General features: G+C 36.4%; 2 protein-coding genes across 2 annotated transcripts; both read right to left on the bottom strand.

Moving 5' to 3' along the window:
* Nucleotides 1-329: 329 nt before the first annotated feature.
* LOC131997794 (KH domain-containing, RNA-binding, signal transduction-associated protein 2-like) lies at nucleotides 330-8,973 on the bottom strand. The gene is made up of 5 exons (XM_059369412.1): nucleotides 8,820-8,973; nucleotides 5,648-6,137; nucleotides 5,510-5,563; nucleotides 3,881-3,963; nucleotides 330-394 (listed from the first exon to the last, which is right to left on the bottom strand). The coding sequence occupies exons 1-5, from the start codon at nucleotides 8,956-8,958 to the stop codon at nucleotides 345-347; spliced, it is 816 nt and encodes a 271-aa protein (XP_059225395.1). The 5' UTR covers nucleotides 8,959-8,973; the 3' UTR covers nucleotides 330-344.
* Nucleotides 8,974-12,244: 3,271 nt separating this feature from the next.
* On the bottom strand, nucleotides 12,245-19,642 carry LOC106096259 (KH domain-containing, RNA-binding, signal transduction-associated protein 2-like). Its single transcript, XM_059370573.1, has 5 exons — nucleotides 19,415-19,642; nucleotides 17,012-17,501; nucleotides 16,875-16,928; nucleotides 15,267-15,349; nucleotides 12,245-12,930 (listed from the first exon to the last, which is right to left on the bottom strand). The coding sequence occupies exons 1-5, from the start codon at nucleotides 19,551-19,553 to the stop codon at nucleotides 12,827-12,829; spliced, it is 870 nt and encodes a 289-aa protein (XP_059226556.1). The 5' UTR covers nucleotides 19,554-19,642; the 3' UTR covers nucleotides 12,245-12,826.
* Nucleotides 19,643-19,708: the final 66 nt, after the last annotated feature.

Raw genomic sequence — 19,708 nt, 5'->3', positions numbered from 1 at the left:
TTGTGCCACAATTTGAATTTAGAGCATACATGCATGTAAAATAATTGAAACGACCGATGGATTCCGATGTAAACAGTAGGTAAGAACAGCGTTCCCGTTTTTGGTAGTTTCCTATCAAAATTGGTAGGTTTTTATACCCTTGGAAGGTTGGTAGGCAGACCTCAATTTTGGAGGACCCTTTTTGTTACAAAGGGTCTTACTGCTTAAAATTTCAGTAAAAAGGGAGTGAGTTCTGTTATTGCCTCTAACTGCTACGAGTGTTAAGGGATCTCTTCCAAATTTCATTAATTCTGGGTAGGCAATGGGTTAATCGGAAAACAGGGATGTTGAGATCTGGTTCATATTCAGATGTTGAGGGGTCCATGCAACTCACTGCAAAGCTGGGTACGCACCTCTGGAATACAAGATGGCGACAAATAACAAGTTATAATTTTGGCCAAATTTTAATAATTGTTGGCTAACAAAGTACATATGTACCAAAAATTAATTGTTTTTATTTGCAAATAACTTAGTTTTATGCTGTATGGGCCTATCAAAACAAAAATTTATGTTCGTAATTGCAAGAAAAAATTCTCCAATATCTACTATGTCACCCTGTTACGCAAAGAAAATTTCATTTGTGTGGCATATCTGCAAGCAAAATTTTCGGTAACGGTATCGGTAACGAAAATTTCACTTAGGACGCGACTATGCATCTCTTATGGTAACGAAAATTTCACCAGAAGTGCATACTACCCTTAACGGCGAAAATAGGTAGTAAAAGAGCATTTCTGAGATCAAACACGTATATTGGGAGATCACTTTATCCAAACTCGGTTATACCTTGAAATCGGGGCAAAAATACGACATTATGAACTAAATATTTCCTTTCGGGAGATCGCTATAAAGGGTGCTATATCAAGATATACGCCATCTTTGAGCATTCAGCTGCATAGTTATTTTAACAAACAGATGGTCGACCATGTCCAAATTCTTTAAAAATAACGACGATCTAGTACTTTGCAGTGTTGAAAATGTATATTTGATTTGTTTGTGTGTGTGTGTTCATGACTGATGTTTATGTGTAGATGTGACGAATACACCAATACTATTACAATGACACTGCATCAGATGTGCCATGTAATGTGTGCATTATGGTTCTTAACTATAATACACACACACAACCAAAACTATTTGACAGATAGTGTATTTTGCGAGAAAAATTGTACTCAGCTGTTTACGGTATTACGGTATGGTACCGAAATTTTCGGTACCATTAGATATGCATCTACTATCATAAGAGAAATTTTCGTTACTATAAGAAATGCATCTACAATACTATCCATAGCGAAATTTTCGTTACCGATACCGTTAACGAAAATTTCGATTGCAGTTACGCAGCTCAAATGAAATTTTCTTTGCGGAACAGGGTGATTAATTTTCATATATGCCTACTTTATCTGCACTAAACCACTAGACTTAAGGATTCAAATTGAAGCGGTGTTTTCTTTATATAGTTTTTTTTTTAACTTCATCAATATAGGTTGTGGATATTATTAGCATATGTTATAGCTCTTTTAGACGGCACATCATGATAGTACTCATCGTTTATTCGTTTTGACTACATGCTTTGCCAAAAATGGTACATCGATTTTTTCTTTTCTTTGCCCTACACAAGCTATCAATTGCCGCACCTATTTTGCATAAATTTAGCTCGTAGTCCTATGTGGCCCGTTATTATACCGAAAGCTATAATGACCTCCCACTTAGTTCCTTTCAGTTCTAGCCTCGTCTTCTCACGATCCGGACCGTTTCGCTGTTCTATAGTGTTTCACGCGCGTTCGTTGTCCACGCCCTTGGACTGCTTCGACCCGAAATGCTTCGGATTAACAAAGTTTATTGACGGCAGACTCTGGCCTTCATTGCCAAATCGTCTGCCCTTTCATTCACTCTTACTCCGCTATGTCCCAGCACCCAAGCGATGCAGATCGTGCTATCCTCAGAGAGGGCGTTAATCTCCTTCTTACATTTCAAGACTGTTTGTGACTGTACCGTCTTGCACTGATCGACTCGACGTCCTCACGTTAATTTTTATACCCTTCACCACCACTGTGGTACAGAGTATTATAACTTAGTACATTTGTTAGTAACTCCCAAAAGGAAGAGAGATAGACCCATTGATAAATATACCCATCAACTGATTCGATTTAGCTATGTCTGTCCGTCTCTCCATGTTAATTTTGTACAAAGTACAGGTCGCAGTTATCATCCCTTTTGTCTATAAATTTGGTACAGGCATGTTTTTCGGTCTAGAGACGAAGCCTATTGAAATTGGAAAACATCTGTCCCGATTTGGATATAGTTCCCATATATATGTTCTTCCGATTTGCAGTAATAATGCAATAAAATGGTTATTTTTTAACCGATTCTCTCGAAATTTGTCAGGAAGGTTTTTATATATAGGGTTGCCCAAAAAGTAATTGCGGATTTTTCATATAGTCGGCGTTGAAAAATTTTTTCACAGCTTGTGACTCTGTAATTGCATTCTTTATTCTGTCAGTTATCAGCTGTTACTTTTAGCTTGCTTCAGAAAAAAAGTGCAAAAAATGTATATTTGATTAAAGTTCATTCTAAGTTTTATTAAAAATGCATTTACTTTCTTTTAAAAAAATCCGCAATTACTTTTTGGGCAGCCCAATATATCGCCTGATTTTAACTTCTAGAGGCACAAAAAGCGCAATTATTGACCAATTTTGCCAAAACTTTGTACAACGCTTTCCTCGACAACTACCACAACATCTGAGAAGGTTGCTACATATCGGTTCATATTAAGATATAGCTCCCATATAAAAGTTTTTCCGATTTTGAGAAATATTGCAATAAAGTTCTCAATTGTTTACCAATTCTCTCGTAATTTGGCAGGAGTGATTTTCTTATGACCGTCGACATTACTGTCGAATTTCAAAGAAATCGACCTTGATTGGGATATAGCTTTCATATATGTATGTCGCCCGATTTTCACTTCAAGAGCCATTTCACGCGCATATATTGACCAATTTTGCCAAAATTTTGCATAACGCTTTCCTCGATGACTACCACAATATCTGAGTTTACTTGAAATCGGTTCAGATTTATATACAGCTCCCATATATATGTTCTTCTGATTTTAAGAAATATTGCAATAAAATGCTCAATTGTTTAACATTCTCTTGTAATTTGGCAGAAGGGATTTTCTTATGATTATCGACATTAATGTTGAATATCATTGAAATCGGGCTAGATTTAGATATAGCTATTATATATCTATATCGCCCGATTTTCACTCCAAGAACCATTGCAAGCGCATTTATTGACCAATCTTGCCAAAATTTTGCATAACGACTCGACCTCGACGACTACCACAATATCTGAGTTTGCTTTAAATCGGTTCAGATTTACATATAGCTCCCATATCTTCGTCAGATTTTGGTTAATTTGCAATAATGTTCTCATTTGTGAACGGTAGTTATTACAGTTTGAACATATTTGCTCGAAATTTGATACCTATTGTTTAATAACCCATCTGAAAACATACGCCGAGGTGCATCAAAATTGATTCAGAATTCGATATAGCTCCCACATTGTACTTATAGGTTAGGTGTAGGGTATTATACAGTCGGCGCCGCCCGACTTTTGCCTTTCCTTACTGGTTATATAGGTTAACATAGCACATATTCCTTTGCCGATTTAATTTACTAGCTATCTCCGCATCTTAAGTGCCGATATTCTAATTTACAAACAGCTTACATGTTATACGGGGCAAGGCTGTATAATTTTTTGTTCAATTACAGTTCCAAGTTAATTTATGTCTATTAGTAACACTTTCAATGTTGATTTTCATTTAACCATATGCATTACTTACCTGCAGCAAAGGTAGCTTTCTTATAAGCGCCATATGTTGTTGGTGGTGCTGCGGCGGGCTCATCTTCATCGGAGTCGTATTGCCTAAACAAAGAGAAAACAAAAAGAAAAATTTAAGGTTTTTTTTTTGGAAAAAAATTGAAGGAAATTATATCACTTGGATGTTTTTTTTTATTTTATTTATTTTGTACCACAAAACCAACAAGGCTTAGCTTATCTAAATACTAAATCTTCCATGAATATTCCATTAAGGAACAGGTGATACTTCTCTCATATCAATGAGTGCAAAAATGCAAATTTTGCTCATGAACATTCTACTCAGGAACCGGGGCAAACTTCTCACATAGTCCGTGCAGTCCGATTAAAGTTAAAGCTCAATGATAAAGGGCCTCCTTTTTATAGCCGAGTCCGAACGGCATGCCGCAGTGCGACACTTCTTTGGAGAGTGCAGTCCCGCAGTGCGACACCTCTATGGGGAGTGCAGTGCAATGATAGTAGGTTAGTTTTAAGTGGCATTCTGCCATCAGACTCATTTAGACGTTTTCGTTCATTGTGATACCATAGGAACAGAAAAAGGAAAATGCCTCCTAGTTCCTATCGTATAACCATCCAAATCGATTTTAACAAGCCCAATAACTTGCGAATGTTCACATCCGCTAAATCAGACAGGTTCTCAAAGAAATGAGAACCTAAAGTGGAACCCCTTTTAACTGCTAGTGCGGTACACACACACACAGGTGTTCTAAAGTCTCTTTTTTATAAGCTTGCTAGGTTCGGCCGGCCCGAATATAGTATACCCTCCATTAGCGTTAGCATTTGTCAAGTTCTTTGCCCATTTCGGAGTGCCTCCCCCACCTAGATCTTTCCATTGGGCTATTGGTCGTTTCGGTTTGCGTGTACCACGGTGTTTGCCTTCAAAAAGTCTTCTTTGCTGAAGTTTCTTCATCTATTCCGACAACATCATCTGGCCAACGCAGCCATTGTATTTTGATACGTATTACAATGCTATCGTCGTCATACAGTTCGTGGTTTATACGACGACTATATTCTCCATTAACGCAAACTGGTCCATATATTTTACGAAGAATCTTTCTCTCAAACACTCCAAGCATTGCCTCTTCTGCTTTCACAAGTACCCATGTTTCCGAACCATATAACAACACGGGTAGTAACAGTGTCTTGTATAGTGTTATCTTCGTCTGTCGTGAGGTGGCCTTTTTCTCAACTGCCTACTTAATTCAAAATAGCATCTGTTTGCATTGTGTCCCCCGGCACATGGCTTCCAATATGACATATGTATGACTCATAATGTTTTCTCAAAATTATATTCGATTTGAAGGTTGTTCTAATTGGTCTACATGTTTACCCAATAGATTTTTGAGAGTGGGACGGTCCCCAGACTACTGGGGCAAAGTTCTCATAACATTTTGAGACCCATATCGTTTCAAACGTTTTGGTGATTTTAGTGGTGTGGGGTTCCCCCAATTTTGTTAACAAATTCTTTTTTTTTTGGGTTACCATAAAGCTAAAAACAAGTGTAAATTTCGCTTAAATCGGTGAACAAATCTCGAAGTAATAACTTTTTTTTTTAATTTAGGATATTCATATTGAAAACACAAACCATACTTACTCATTTGTATAGTCCTCGCTGCCTCCTAAAGCCGCCAGCTTTTGAAATACAGATCTGTATATAATTAACAAAAAAGGGAAAACAATTTTGGTTTGTACCAAAAGTCTCCATAATCAATTTGCTTTTAAGCAAACATACCTCTTAGGCACAACTTTGCTGCCGAAACCAGCCGTCTTGGCCATGCTCAGATCCATTTGCACCAGTTCGCGGTATTGTTCCTGAGAAATCTCATCGTTCTTATCTGGTATGATGTATTTACGTATTTCAGTTAAGGCATATACAATGCGAGCATAGGCCTCGGCTGGTGGTGCTACCGTAGAAAGTTCAACATAAAGGTTCTTATTCAAATGATTAAAGGCTGGATCACCGGATTGACCCAATTCTTCTTCACGTTCCTGATCACGCATAGAACGACGACCCCTAATGGCTATGCTGCACATAGTTTCTTGATGCAAACGTTTGAGGGTATTGCCTTTGGGTCCGAGAATTTTGCCAAGAAAATTGAAATGGGGATATTGTTTGACGGGAATATATACAGTCTGGGTAAGTTTGATGGGTTTTTGCTGGAATACATCGGCTTTAAGTTCTTTGCCAGGTATGCGGCCAGTTAGATAGATGCGATCAATAGCTAAGTAAAGGAGAAAGAAATAAAATTAATTGATTTCATATAAAAGGAGGTACGTGTTTCAACAAAAGTCCTTAGTTTTGGCTAAGGAAATATGTCCTTCGGCTGTTGACTGACTACTGTAATTTCATATCTCTTATTTCAATGTGGAGATAGCGATGGAAAAAGAGTTCTGCAGGTTTGTGCGAATGAGGAGTTGGAAACGGTCAAACAACTTTTGTGCCAATATAGCGCAGCGGCAGTTAGCAGACATTTGAGTCATTAGTTGGTTGATCAGGACGGAGAACTCTTACAAACTAGGGGACTGATAAACTTGTGGGAATCAAATGATCGGTACTTCGAGGCAGTGAACGAATCTGATATGAAATATCTTATTCAACCCAAACGCAGGGAATGTCCTTTCAACATGCCGTTCATTGCATTAGGGGATGAAAAATAAGATTTAAGGGAGAGAAAGATTGTTTTAGGGAGTCATTCGCCGAAGTCCGGTCAATCGGCAAAAAATTATAAACAGCTATGAGCTACAGGAAGTTCTTCCATTTTTTTTTATAAAGAATAAGAAGACGGATATGAGAGCAAAACACACCGTGAAAGTATCGATAGAACAATATCATGCACATTTGGAGGATACTGAACGGCTGACTGACCGACTGATCATCGCCCAACCCAAACGGCTTAAGGTAGAATCATGAAATTTTGCATGAATGTTGGTCTTGGGTCGTAGGCATATTAGATATTAAAAAGTACCAAATAGTACGAAATGGTAGATATTTGCTCAGCGCGAACGGAAAGAGCTAGAATTTTGTGCTTAGGCTCAAATTAAAGAGCGTCTCAAAAAAAAAAAATAAGGTTTGATAAAAAAATTTTGGAAAATCGTACCTGCAGTTGGACAAATAGTACGTTTAGTACCGCAATTGGTACTTTCTTTGTAAATTGAACTAGAGCTATCAATGAATTTTGGAACTTAAATTGGGTGACTATGAGAGTTTTTGGAAATTTGTACACTTAGGTAGTAAAAAATGTACCGAAAAGGTACGAAATAATGGGTGAACTTTGTACAGAGGGGATGGACAGAGTCAGAATTTTAAAATTTGACTTAAGAAATCTGGTGCAAAAGGTTCTGGTGCCGACAGAAAAAGTGGAAAAAATAGTACCGGTAACGGGAGAAAACGTACGTTTTGTAGCGCAATTGGTACAGTTTGATACTTTCTTTACAGATGGAGCTAGAGGTCTGAAATTTGGCATGAGGTAAAACTAGGAAGTATATGATGGGTGATTTATTTGATTTATTCGTACATTTTGGTAGCATTTGATACTTTTTCTTCACAGATAGAGCTAGAGGTCTGAAATTTGGCACGCAGGTGCAATAAGATGGGTGACTACGATCTTTTAACAATTCGTACTGATCTTTTTACAATTCGCACTGACCTTTTTACAATTCGTATTGATCTTTTTACAATTCGTACTGATCTTTTTACATTTCGTACATTTTTTACCAATATTGGTACCATTTGGTACTTTCTGTGCAGATTGAGCCTGAGGTCGGAAATTTGGCATGTAGGTGAAAATTTAAAAATATATGTGATGGTCGAATAAATTATTTGTTTACAATTTGAACTTTTTTGTACCGAAATTGGTAACATTTGTTACTTTCTTAATAGATGAAGGTAGAGGTCCGAAATTTGGTACAAATGTAGGTACTATCTCTACTCAAAATTTTTACATTTTGGTACCATTTGGTACTTTCTGTTCAGATGGAGCTTAAGGTCAGAAATTTGGCATGTAGAAATTAGAAATATATGAAGGATGGCCAAATGATCATTCACAATTCGCACATTTTAGTTTCAAATTTGGTACCATTTGGTACTTTCTTCATAGATGGGGCCAGAAGTCTGAAATTTGGCCTGTAGGTATAGCTAAGAAATATATGATATAAGAAGTATAATTGGCGACTAAATGATCTTTTGAAAATTTATACACTTTAGTATCAAAATTGGTACCATTTGGTACTTTCTGTTCAGATGGAGCTAGAGGTCTAACATTTGACATGCTAGGAAAAATCTCTTGACAACTCATAAATGTTGGTACCATTTGGTACTTTCTGTTTCCATAAAGCTAAAGGTCTGAAATTTGGCATGCAGGTACAAGAAGGAATACACTTATTTTATAGCCTCATTAAGTTTTGTGAATGCGGACGAATGTATATAAAAAGACCAAATGAAGAGAAGTAATATTTGCACTGCTTAAAAAAACAAAGGCTTGAATGCCTTCATTACTCATACAACACAAACAGGCAGCAAGACACCCCTGTTTATTGTGAGAATAGAATAGCAGGGACGCTTCTACTGGCAGAAATGCCCAATGTATGTAGATATGTATGCTTAGCCTACAAGAACCAGAATTCGAAGAAGTGCAATATATTGTACAAAAAGCAAATTTGTATGCGAAGAAAAACAAAAATCAAAATTTGTATAGCAGAACCTTATATCAGCGGAAATTACTTTGGGTGGATTTTGTCATTTGCAGCTAAGGAAAGCTACAAATTTATTGATCCACATATGAAATGTGGTTATAACAGGATTTTGCCTTATAGTAACCATAATTGAAGGTACCCACAATAATTTCTAATTCTCAACAACACAATACAATGAAACAACGGAATTATTACGATTTGCAACTACTTACCATCTCTTATTAATGCCGAGCAAAGGGGAAAATCTTCAGGCAAACGAGCTTCTTCCTTCAACAATGCATCAATGTACTCCTGGGCAACTTGATTAACTTTGGGAGCATGCATATCTTGCTTATCGTTTTCAGAAGTCATTTTAAGAAGTTACAATATTTCTTTACAGTTACAATGATAATTGAGAAAAATAAAATTTGTTAAGAGCTTGATAACTTTTTTTTAAAAAAAAAACGCATAAAATTTGCAAAATCTCATCGGTTCTTTATTTGAAACGTTAGATTGGTCCATGACATTTACTTTTTGAAGATAATTTCATTTAAATGTTGACCGCGGCTGCGTCTTAGGTGGTCCATTCGGAAAGTCCAATTTTGGGCAACTTTTTCGAGCATTTCGGCCGGAATAGCCCGAATTTCTTCGGAAATGTTGTCTTCCAAAGCTGGAATATTTGCTGGCTTATTTCTGTAGACTTTAGACTTGACGTAGCCCCACAAAAAATAGTCTAAAGGCGTCAAATCGCATGATCTTGGTGGCCAACTTACCGGTCCATTTCTTGAGATGAATTGTTCTCCGAAGTTTTCCCTCAAAATGGCCATAGAATCGCGAGTTGTGTGGCATGTAGCGCCATCTTGTTGAAACCACATGTCAACCAAGTTCAGTTCTTCCATTTTTGGCAACAAAAAGTTTGTTAGCATCGAACGATAGCGATCGCCATTCACCGTAACGTTGCGTCCAACAGCATCTTTGAAAAAATACGGTCCAATGATTCCACCAGCGTACAAACCACACCAAACAGTGCATTTTTCGGGATGCATGGGCAGTTCTTGAACGGCTTCTGGTTGCTCTTCACTCCAAATGCGGCAATTTTGCTTATTTACGTTGCCATTCAACCAGAAATGAGCCTCACCGCTGAACAAAATTTGTCGATAAAAAAGAGGATTTTCTGCCAACTTTTCTAGGGCCCATTCACTGAAAATTCGACGTTGCGGCAGATCGTTCGGCTTCAGTTCTTGCACGAGCTGTATTTTATACGGTTTTACACCAAGATCTTTACGCATTCGTATGGTTGGTTTAATGTCCAATAAAGTAAACTGAGTGCGAAACTTGGTCACAATCGCATTAATTGTTTGCTCACTTGGTCGATTATGTAGACCATAAATCGGACGTAAAGCGCGAAACACATTTCGAACCGAACACTGATTTTGGTAATAAAATTCAATGATTTGCAAGCGTTGCTCGTTAGTAAGTCTATTCATGATGAAACGTCAAAGCATATGAGCATCTTTCTCTTTGACACCATGTCTGTCAAATCACTGCTTGTGTGTATGTATCCTAAGAACGATTAACAATGGCGGTTTTAGTACAGAGCATGATGTCAAACAGTGCAACGCCGTCAAAAGTATAAAAAGCAATGGGAATGTAGTTAGTGCAGTACGTGGCGTAACTACGGAAGTATTCTTAACATGAAGGGATACTCCTATATACGGATACACAGTGTAAGCAACTTTTGCCACAATTTGAATTTAGAGCAAACATGCATGTAAAATAATTGAAACGACCGATGGATTCCGATGTTAACAGTAGGTAAGAACAGCGTTGCCGTTTTTGGTAGTTTCCTATCAAAATTGGTAGGTTTTTATACCCTTGGAAGATTGGTAGGCAGACCTCAATTTTGGAGGGGCCAAATACTGATACAAAGGGTCTTACTGCTTAAAATTTTAGTAAAAAGGGAGTGAGTTCTATTATTGCCTCTAACTGCTACGAGTGTTAAGGGATCTCTTCCAAATTTCATTAATTCTGGGTAGGGAATGGGTTAATCGGAAAACAGGGATGTTGAGATCTGGTTCATATTCAGATGTTGAGGGGTCCATGCAACTCACTGCAAAACTGGGTAAGCACCTCTAGAATATAAGATGGTGACAAACAACAATTTATAATTTTGGACAATTTTAATAATTGTTGGCTAACAAAGTACATATGTACCAAAAATTAATTGTTTTTATTTGAAAATAACTTAGTTTTATGCTGCATGGGCCTATCAAAACAAAAATTTACATTCGTAATTGCAAGAAAAAAATTCTCCAATATCTACTATGTCACCCTGTTACGCAAAGAAAATTTCATTTCTCATTCGTGGCATATCTGCAAGCGAAATTTTCGGTAACGGTATCGGTAACGAAAATTTCGCTTAGGATATGTCTATGCATCTCTTATGGTAACGAAAATTTCGCTTAGGGTAGTAGATGCATATCTTATGGTAACGTAAATTTCGCCAGAGGAACATACTGACCATGAAATAATTATCACAAAACCACTAGACTTAAGGATTTAAATTGAACCGGTGTTTTCTTTATATATAGTTTTTTTTTTTAACTTCATCAATATAGGTTGTGGATATTATTAGCATATGTTATGGCTCTTTTAGACGGCACATCATGATAGTACTCATCGTTTATTCGTTTTGATTACATGCTTTGCCAAAAACGGTACATCGATTTTTTCTTTTCTTTGATTTTACATATTTAATTTTTCATACTTTACTTCTCATTTGTTTTGCTGAGTATACATGGAACATCATGATCGAACTCATCGCGTGTATGTGTTGATTACAGCTTTTTCCTAATACGGTACATTAATTTTTTCTTTTCTTTGATTTTATTTAATTTTTCATACTTTACTTCTCTTTTATTAACCTTATTTGTCACAGAACGTGTTTTTCAATATCTGTCAATTCATGATTACACATTTCCTTGTAAACGGTTATCATTAATTGACGTCATTCATAAAAAAAAATTCAAATGATTTTGATTTTTCAGCCATAATTGATGGTTATGTGTACATGTGACGAAACCACCTATATTTTCGCCAATACTATTACAATGACCATACATCAGAAGTACCTTGTAAACTCTGCATTTACCTTATTTGTCACAGAGTGTTTTTCAATGTCTGTCAATAAATTATTACATATTTCTTTGTAAACGGTAATCGATAGACGTCATTCATCGAAAAAATCAAATGATGTTTATGTGTACATGTGACGCATTCACCTTTGTTTTCATCAATACTATTACAATGACCATACATCAGATGTGCCATGTGAATCTGCATTAACCGTATTTGTCACAGAACGTGTTTTTCAATATGTCAATTAATGATTACACTTTTCTATGTAAACGGCAATCGATAGATGTCATTCATCGAAAAATAAATCAAAGGATTTTGGTTTTTCAGCCATGACTGATGTTTATGTGTACATGTGACGCATATACCTTTGTTTTCACCAATACTATTACAATGACCATACATCAGATGTGCAATGTAGACTCTGCATAACAACTTTATGCCGGCTGTAAAGCTGTCATTTTAAGTTTATCTTTCTGTATACAGACCATGAATATTATTTAAAGAAATAAAATGCAACAAATTAATTTGTCATTCCTTTATTAATTGTTTTCTTAAATCATTAAAACTATTTGTGATACAAACATTCACTCACCTGCCCTTGTAGAGCCAGACTTCAGAAAAACCTCCAGTTCCAACCTTCTGCCTGGATTTGTCTGTTAATAGTTGCAGTTTCTTTTCCTGTTTTATGTTACCTTTAGATTATTTTTATATCTCATAGATAGGTATGTATATTGACTTTTTGGTAAATGATTATTTATTCATTATATTTTTTATAATGTTTAGTTTGTATTTCAAGTCTTAATTTTGTTAAATGTAATTTAATTTGTTTTCATATTTGGAGTTATCGTTCTCTTTTTATATATTTTTTTTAATGTTAAGTTTTGTAAGGTAAGAAATTATATGTTGTGTTAGACATACATTTTTTGTTACGCTGTTTAAATTTTATTTTTAACAAACGTACTTTTACATGTTTGCAAATTTAATTTTACATTTTTCTTTTTTAATGTATATATATTTATGAATTCATTATGTTATAAACTTATTCATACTACTAATATTTTGTTATGCAAAAATATTTTTTATTCAGTTTATTTTTACTTATTTATTTTTTTGGTTTGAACACCGCTTTGCGCGTATAGGGCTGTGGTCGGAAAGTTTTATTCTTTGCTGCAAATGGCGTTGGCTCATTCCGTTTCCCTGGATTAGCTAAAATGATTTGAAATTTGTTTTCGTTGTATTCGCAAAATTTACAAAAGAAAATAGGGAATTGTTATTGTTTTTTAAATGAGTTTCATTGTCATTCCCAGCAAATATGTCAGTTATAAGGTTAGGTTAGGCCCTATGCCACTATGGACAAACACTAAAGCCAGTCCCGGCACGGGATTTCTGTGAGCACCACATAGCCTTTGCTGTCACGGGAAGTTTAGCTGCTAGTGGAATGCTCCATTTGGAGTAGCTGCAACGCCAGCGCGGACAATCAGTTTTATGTTATGAAGTGAAGTCTCAGTGAGAGGCCGGCCGTCACCGGCTCTTGCACAAATACTGAGTGCCTGTGGTGCTCGATATGACAAGGCAGCTTATTGGCGCCTTTAAATAACCAATGGCCACACTGTTCCCGCGGCGAAGGGTCGCGGATCGGCACCTCCACATAAAAAAGTAGTTACAACAACAACTTAAGCCAGTAATCGGCTCGTTTAGTGCACTCTAAGTATTAAAAGAAACCTCGAAAAATAAAATCTAAGTCAGGAATTCCATGCTACAAAATCCCGAATTGTTTTCTATGCCACGCCCCAGAGTTAATTCATATGTGGTATTGTACTTCCAACTAAATGCCGTTGTCAGTTTGCCGGTCGCGCAATAAGATACACAAGCTATCACTTGCCGAGTCTACTTTGCATAAATTTGCACGCAGTCCTATGTGGCCCGTTATTATACCGAAAACTATAATGGCCTTCCTCTTAGCTCCTTTCAGTTATAACCTCGTCTTCTGACGATCCGTATCTCCCCAAAGGATTTTCGTCGTCCTACCTACCGTTTCCATAGTGTTACATGAGCGTTCGTTGTCCACGCCCTTAAGTCGGACTGCGTCGACCCGAAAGGCTTCGGGTTAACCAACTTTATTGACCTCTGACCTTACTCTTACTCCGCTATAGCATCGCACCTAAACGATGCAGATCGTGCTATCCTCAGAGAAGGCGTTAATCAACTTCTTACACTCCAAAACTGTTTGTGACTCTTGCACTGATCGTCTCGACGTCCTCACGTTAATTTTTATACCCTACGCCACCACTGTGGAACAGGGTATTATAAATTAGTGCATTTGTTTGTAACACCCAGAAGGAAGATAGATAGACTCATTGATAAGTACACGAATCGACTCAGAATCACTTTCTGATTCGAATTAGCTATGACCGTCTGTCTGTCTGTCCATGTTAATTTTTGCGGAGTAAAAGTTGCAGTTTTCATCCGTTTATCTTAAAATTAGGTACAGGCATGTTTTTCGGTCTAATGAAATTGGGAAACATCGGTTCAGATTTGGATATAGCTCTCATATATATGTTCTTCCGATTTGCAGTAATAATGCAATAAAATGGTTATTTATTAACCGATTCTCTCGAAATTTGGCAGGAATGATTTTATATATATCGCCTGATTTTAACTTCTAAAGGCACAGAAAGCGCAATTATTGACCAATTTTGCCAAAAGTTTGTACAACGCTTTCTTCGACGACTACCAAAACATCTGCTCCAGTTTGCTCCAAATCGGTTCAGATTTAGATATAGCTCCCATATATATGTTCTTCTGATTTTGAGAAATATTGCTATAAAATGCTCAATTGTTAACCGATTCTCTTGTAATTTGGCAGAAGCGATTTTCTTACGAGTATCGACATTAATGTTGAATATCATAGAAATCGTGCTAGATTTGGGTATAGCTATTATATATCTATATCGCCCGATATTTCACTTCAAGAACCATTGCAAGCGCATTTATTGGCCAATCTTGCCAAAATTTTGCATAACGCTTTCCTCGACGACTACCACAATATCTGAGTTTGCTTTAAATCGGTTCAGATTTACATAAAGCTTCCATATCTTCATCAGATTTTGGTTAATTTGCATAATGTTATCATTTGTGAACGGTAGTTATTACAGTTTGAACATATTTGCTCGAAATTTGATACCTATTGTTTAATAACCCATCTGAAAACATCCGCCGAGGTGCATCAAAATTGATTCAGAATTCGATATAGCTCCCACATTGTACTTATAGGTTAGGTGTAGGGTATTATACAGTCGGCGCCGCCCGACTTTTGCCTTTCCTTACTGGTTATATAGGTTAACATAGCACATATTCCTTTGCCGATTTAATTTACTAGCTATCTGCGCATCTTAAGTGCCGATATTCTAATTTACAAACAGCTTACATGTTATACGGGGCAAGGCTGTATAATTTTTTGTTCAATTACAGTTCCAAGTTAATTTATGTCTATTAGTAACACTTTCAATGTTGATTTTCATTTAACCATATGCATTACTTACCTGCAGCAAAGGTAGCTTTCTTATAAGCGCCATATGTTGTTGGTGGTGCTGCGGCGGGCTCATCTTCATCGGAGTCGTATTGCCTAAACAAAGAGAAAACAAAAAGAAAAATTTAAGGTTTTTTTTTTGGAAAAAAATTGAAGGAAATTATATCACTTGGATGTTTTTTTTTATTTTATTTATTTTGTACCACAAAACCAATAAGGCTTAGCTTATCTAAATACTAAATCTTCCATGAATATTCCATTAAGGAACAGGTGATACTTCTCTCATATCAATGAGTGCAAAAATGCAAATTTTGCTCATGAACATTCTACTCAGGAACCGGGGCAAACTTCTCACATAGTCCGTGCAGTCCGAATAAAGTTAAAGCTCAATGATAAAGGGCCTCCTTTTTATAGCCGAGTCCGAACGGCATGCCGCAGTGCGACACTTCTTTGGAGAGTGCAGTCCCGCAGTGCGAGATAGTAGGTTAGTTTTAAGTGGCATTCTGCCATCAGACTCATTTAGACGTTTTCGTTCATTGTGATATCATAGGAACAGAAGAAGGAAAATGCCTCCTTGTTCCTACCGTTGAACCATCCAGATCGATTTTAACAAGCCCAATAACTTGCGAATGTTCACATCCGCTAAATCAGACAGGTTCTCAAAGAAATGAGAACCTAAAGTGGAACCCCTTTTAACTGCTAGTGCGGTACACACACACAGAAGGTGTTCTAAAGTCTCTTTTTTTATAAGCTTGCTAGGTTCGGCCGGCCCGAATATAGTATACCCTCCATTAGCGTTAGCATTTGTCAAGTTCTTTGCCCATTTCTGAGTGCCTCCCCCACCTAGATCTTTCCATTGGGCTATTGGTCGTTTCGGTTTGCGTGTACCACGGTGTTTGCATTCAAAAAGACTTCTTTGCGAAAGTTTCTTCATCTATTCCGACAACATGATCTGGCCAACGTAGCCATTGTATTTTGATACGTGCTACTTTGCTATCGTCGTCATACAGTTCGTGGTTCATACGACGACTATTTTCTCCATTAACGCAAACTGGTCCATATATTTTACGAAGACTCTTTCTCTCAAACACTCCATGCATTGCCTCTTCAGCTTTCGCAAGTACCCATGTTTTGGAACCATATAACAACACGGGTAGTAACAGTGTCTTGTATAGTGTTATCTTCGTCTGTCGTAAGGTGGCCTTGTTTCTCAACTGCCTACTTAATTCAAAAGTAGCATCTGTTTGCATTGTGTCCCCCGGACATGGCTTCCAATATGACATATGTATGACTCATAATGTTTTCTCAAAATTATATTCGATTTGAAGGTTGTCCTAATTGGTCTTCATGTTTACCTAATAGATTTTTGGGAGTGGGGCAGTCCCCAGACTACTGTGGCAAAGTTTTCATAACATTTTGAGACCCATATCGTTTCAAACGTTTTGGTGATTTTAGTGGTGTGGGGTTCCCCCAATTTTGTTAACAAATTCTTTTTTTTTTTGGGTTACCATAAAGCTAAAAACAAGTGTAAATTTCGCTTAAATCGGTGAACAAATCTCGAAGTAATAACTTTTTTTTTTTAATTTAGGATATTCATATTGAAAACACAAACCATACTTACTCATTTGTATAGTCCTCGCTGCCTCCTAAAGCCGCCAGCTTTTGAAATACAGATCTGTATGTAATTAAAAAAAAACGAAAACAATTTTGGTTTTTACCAGAAGTCTCCATAATCAATTTGCTTTTAAGCAAACATACCTCTTTGGCACAACTTTGCTGCCGAAACCAGCCGTCTTGGCCATGCTCGGATCCATTTGCACCAGTTCGCGGTATTGTTCCTGAGAAATCTCATCGTTCTTATCGGGTATGATGTATTTACGTATTTCAGTTAAGGCATATGCAATGCGAGCATAGGCCTCGGCTGGTGGTGCTACCGTAGAAAGTTCAACATAAAGATTCTTATTCAAATGATTGAAAGCTGGATCGCCGGATTGACGCAATTCTTCTTCACGTTCCTGATCACGCATAGAGTTGCGGCCTCGAATAGCAATGCTGCACATAGTTTCATGGTGCAAACGTTTAAGGGTATTACCTTTGGGACCCAATATTTTACCTTGAAAGTTAAAATTGGGATATTGTTTGATGGGTAGATGGACATTTTGAGAAAGTTTGATTGGTTTCTGTTGAAAGACATCCGCTTTGAGTTCTTTGCCAGGAATGCGGCCAGTAAGATAAATGCGATCAATAGCTAGAAAGTGGGAAGAAAGTTTGTTAGATTGGCTTCAAGTAACAGAAGGCAAAAAATAAAAAAAAAATGAAGGGGGGGCTGGTCTCGATTCCATTTTTGTAAAATTTCTCCACAAAAGGTTTTCTTTTGTTTACCATCATAAGGAGTAAATATAACTTACTGATATTGGAGCAATTTTACTCATCTTAAACTTTTATTTTATACGCACACTTACTATACAGCGGTCAAAAAAAGTATTCATCATTAGCAAAATTGATAATAAATTCACTTATTTTGGGTAATTGAAGAAAATTTAAAGTAAACAAATAATGCAGTTTTATGCAATAGTTTATTTTTCGTAATATGTTTTAAAATAAATTCAAAAAATAAATTTAATTAGCGCAAAAAATGCAATTTTATATAATAACACCAAAAACAGAACAAAAAAAGTATTCATCATTGATGTGCTATCATCAAAGTCAAATTCAAATATTATTTGGGAATCCCCCTTTTCTGTTTTATTTAGTAAAGGAGGCTTGCCCTTGACAGCAAATATTTAATTTCATTGAAAATATAGTTTTTGTCAAAATGGGTCGTAAGCAAAACGAGGTTTCTGATGAGGTAAAAGTTTTGATAATAAAACACCACAGGAATGGTTTAACTCAAAAAACTATCAGTGAAATATTAAATAGACCACGATCTACTATACAATCCATCATCAGAAAGTGGACAGAAACGAAAACTGTTGACAATAAACCAAGATCTGGTCGACCAAAAGCACTTTCAGTTGGAGATGTGCGTTGGCTAGTGCGGCAAGTTCAGAAAACTCCGAAGACAAATGCGACCATTCTTCGTAAAAACACTATGGAATATTTAGGGAAGGAAGTTACTACACAAACAATTCGAAATACACTCAAAAGGCATAGTTACAGAGGAAGAACTGCACGTAAGAAGCCCTTTATAAATAAAATAAACCGAGTGAAAAGGCTAAACTTCGCAAAAATGTATGTAAAACAGCCCGAATCATTTTGGAAAACAGTCATTTTTGCAGACGAGAGCAAGTTTAATCTTTTTGGGTGCGATGGAAAGGTCATAGTGTACAGAAAACCAAATACAGAGCTTGAAGAACGAAACACAGTTGCTACTGTAAAACATGGTGGAGGTGGTTTAATGGTTTGGGGGTGTATGGCGGCTTCAGGAGCGGGAAATCTTGAAATTATTAATGGAGTAATGGATCATAAGTATTACATTGACATTTTAAAGAGGAATTTAAAAGATAGTGCTGTAAAACTTGGGCTTGGTAATAACTTTCAATATTATCAAGATAATGACCCCAAACATTCTGCTTTAAATACCAAGATGTGGATGCTGTATAACTGCCCCAAAGTCATTAAAACTCCTCCTCAAAGTCCCGACTTGAACCCAATTGAACATCTTTGGGAACATCTCGAACGCAAATTGAGAACGCGCAATTTTTCGAGCAAGAGTCAAATGCAACAGGTGATAATTGAGGAATGGACTAATATAGACCAAAATATAACCGCTAAATTAGTCCAATCGATGTCAAACCGTTTAAAAGAAGTTATAAGACGCGGTGGTCGAATAACAAAGTATTAATTTTTTTAAATTATGTTATTTATTTTTTTGTTTTTTTGCAATGATGAATACTTTTTTTGTTTAATTTTTTGTGTTCAGCTGTAAAATGGCCCTTTTTGTTCTAATAAATACTATTTTTTTCTTTAAAAACAATGAAATTGTGTACATATATATCACACAAGCACTACTGCATCATTAGTTTAATATGTTTTTATTCCAATTGACTTTTGTAGACTTATTAAAAAAAAAACATTGAATGAATACTTTTTTTGACCGCTGTATATACATTCATATTGAGAGAGTATTATACACAAAAGACCAATTTCAGTAGTACTTACCATCTCGTATCAAAGCCGAACATAATGGAAAATCTTTAGGCAGCCGAGCTTCTTCTTTTAATAGCTCATCGATATATTCCTGGGCAACTTGATTAACTTTAGGTGCATGAGCATCTTGCTTGTCAGTTTCTGTACTCATTTTGAAAAATTTGTATTATATTTTCCTTAAAATCTCACAATTTTCCCTTCATGCACGCATTTATAGATTTCCAAACTGAATGACGGCGATGTTGTACAAAGTACAAAGCCACACATGCACCATGCAGGTAACATAACGCCCTTAGTTAATTTTGT

This window comes from Stomoxys calcitrans, chromosome 5, assembly GCF_963082655.1.
Source record: "Stomoxys calcitrans chromosome 5, idStoCalc2.1, whole genome shotgun sequence".
Taxonomy (NCBI): Eukaryota; Metazoa; Arthropoda; class Insecta; order Diptera; family Muscidae; genus Stomoxys; species Stomoxys calcitrans.
The sequence above is the reverse complement of the archived record's forward strand: the minus strand, read 5'-3'. Positions and strand labels throughout refer to the sequence as shown.

What these genes read in the sequence shown, in the direction of transcription:
- LOC131997794 (XM_059369412.1), bottom strand. Translation starts at nt 8,958, where the DNA reads ATGACTTCTGAAAACGATAAGCAAGATATGCATGCTCCCAAAGTTAAT. An exon ending in AGCAAAGTTGTGCCTAAGAG is followed by an intron (nt 5,564 to 5,647) that starts GTATGTTTGCTT and finishes AATTATATACAG; the next exon opens with ATCTGTATTTCAAAAGCTGG. An exon ending in GAAAGCTACCTTTGCTGCAG is followed by an intron (nt 395 to 3,880) that starts GTAAGTAATGCA and finishes CTTGTATTCCAG; the next exon opens with AGGTGCGTACCCAGCTTTGC.
- LOC106096259 (XM_059370573.1), bottom strand. Translation starts at nt 19,553, where the DNA reads ATGAGTACAGAAACTGACAAGCAAGATGCTCATGCACCTAAAGTTAAT. An exon ending in TTCGGCTTTGATACGAGATG is followed by an intron (nt 17,502 to 19,414) that starts GTAAGTACTACT and finishes CCCACTTTCTAG; the next exon opens with CTATTGATCGCATTTATCTT. An exon ending in AGCAAAGTTGTGCCAAAGAG is followed by an intron (nt 16,929 to 17,011) that starts GTATGTTTGCTT and finishes AATTACATACAG; the next exon opens with ATCTGTATTTCAAAAGCTGG.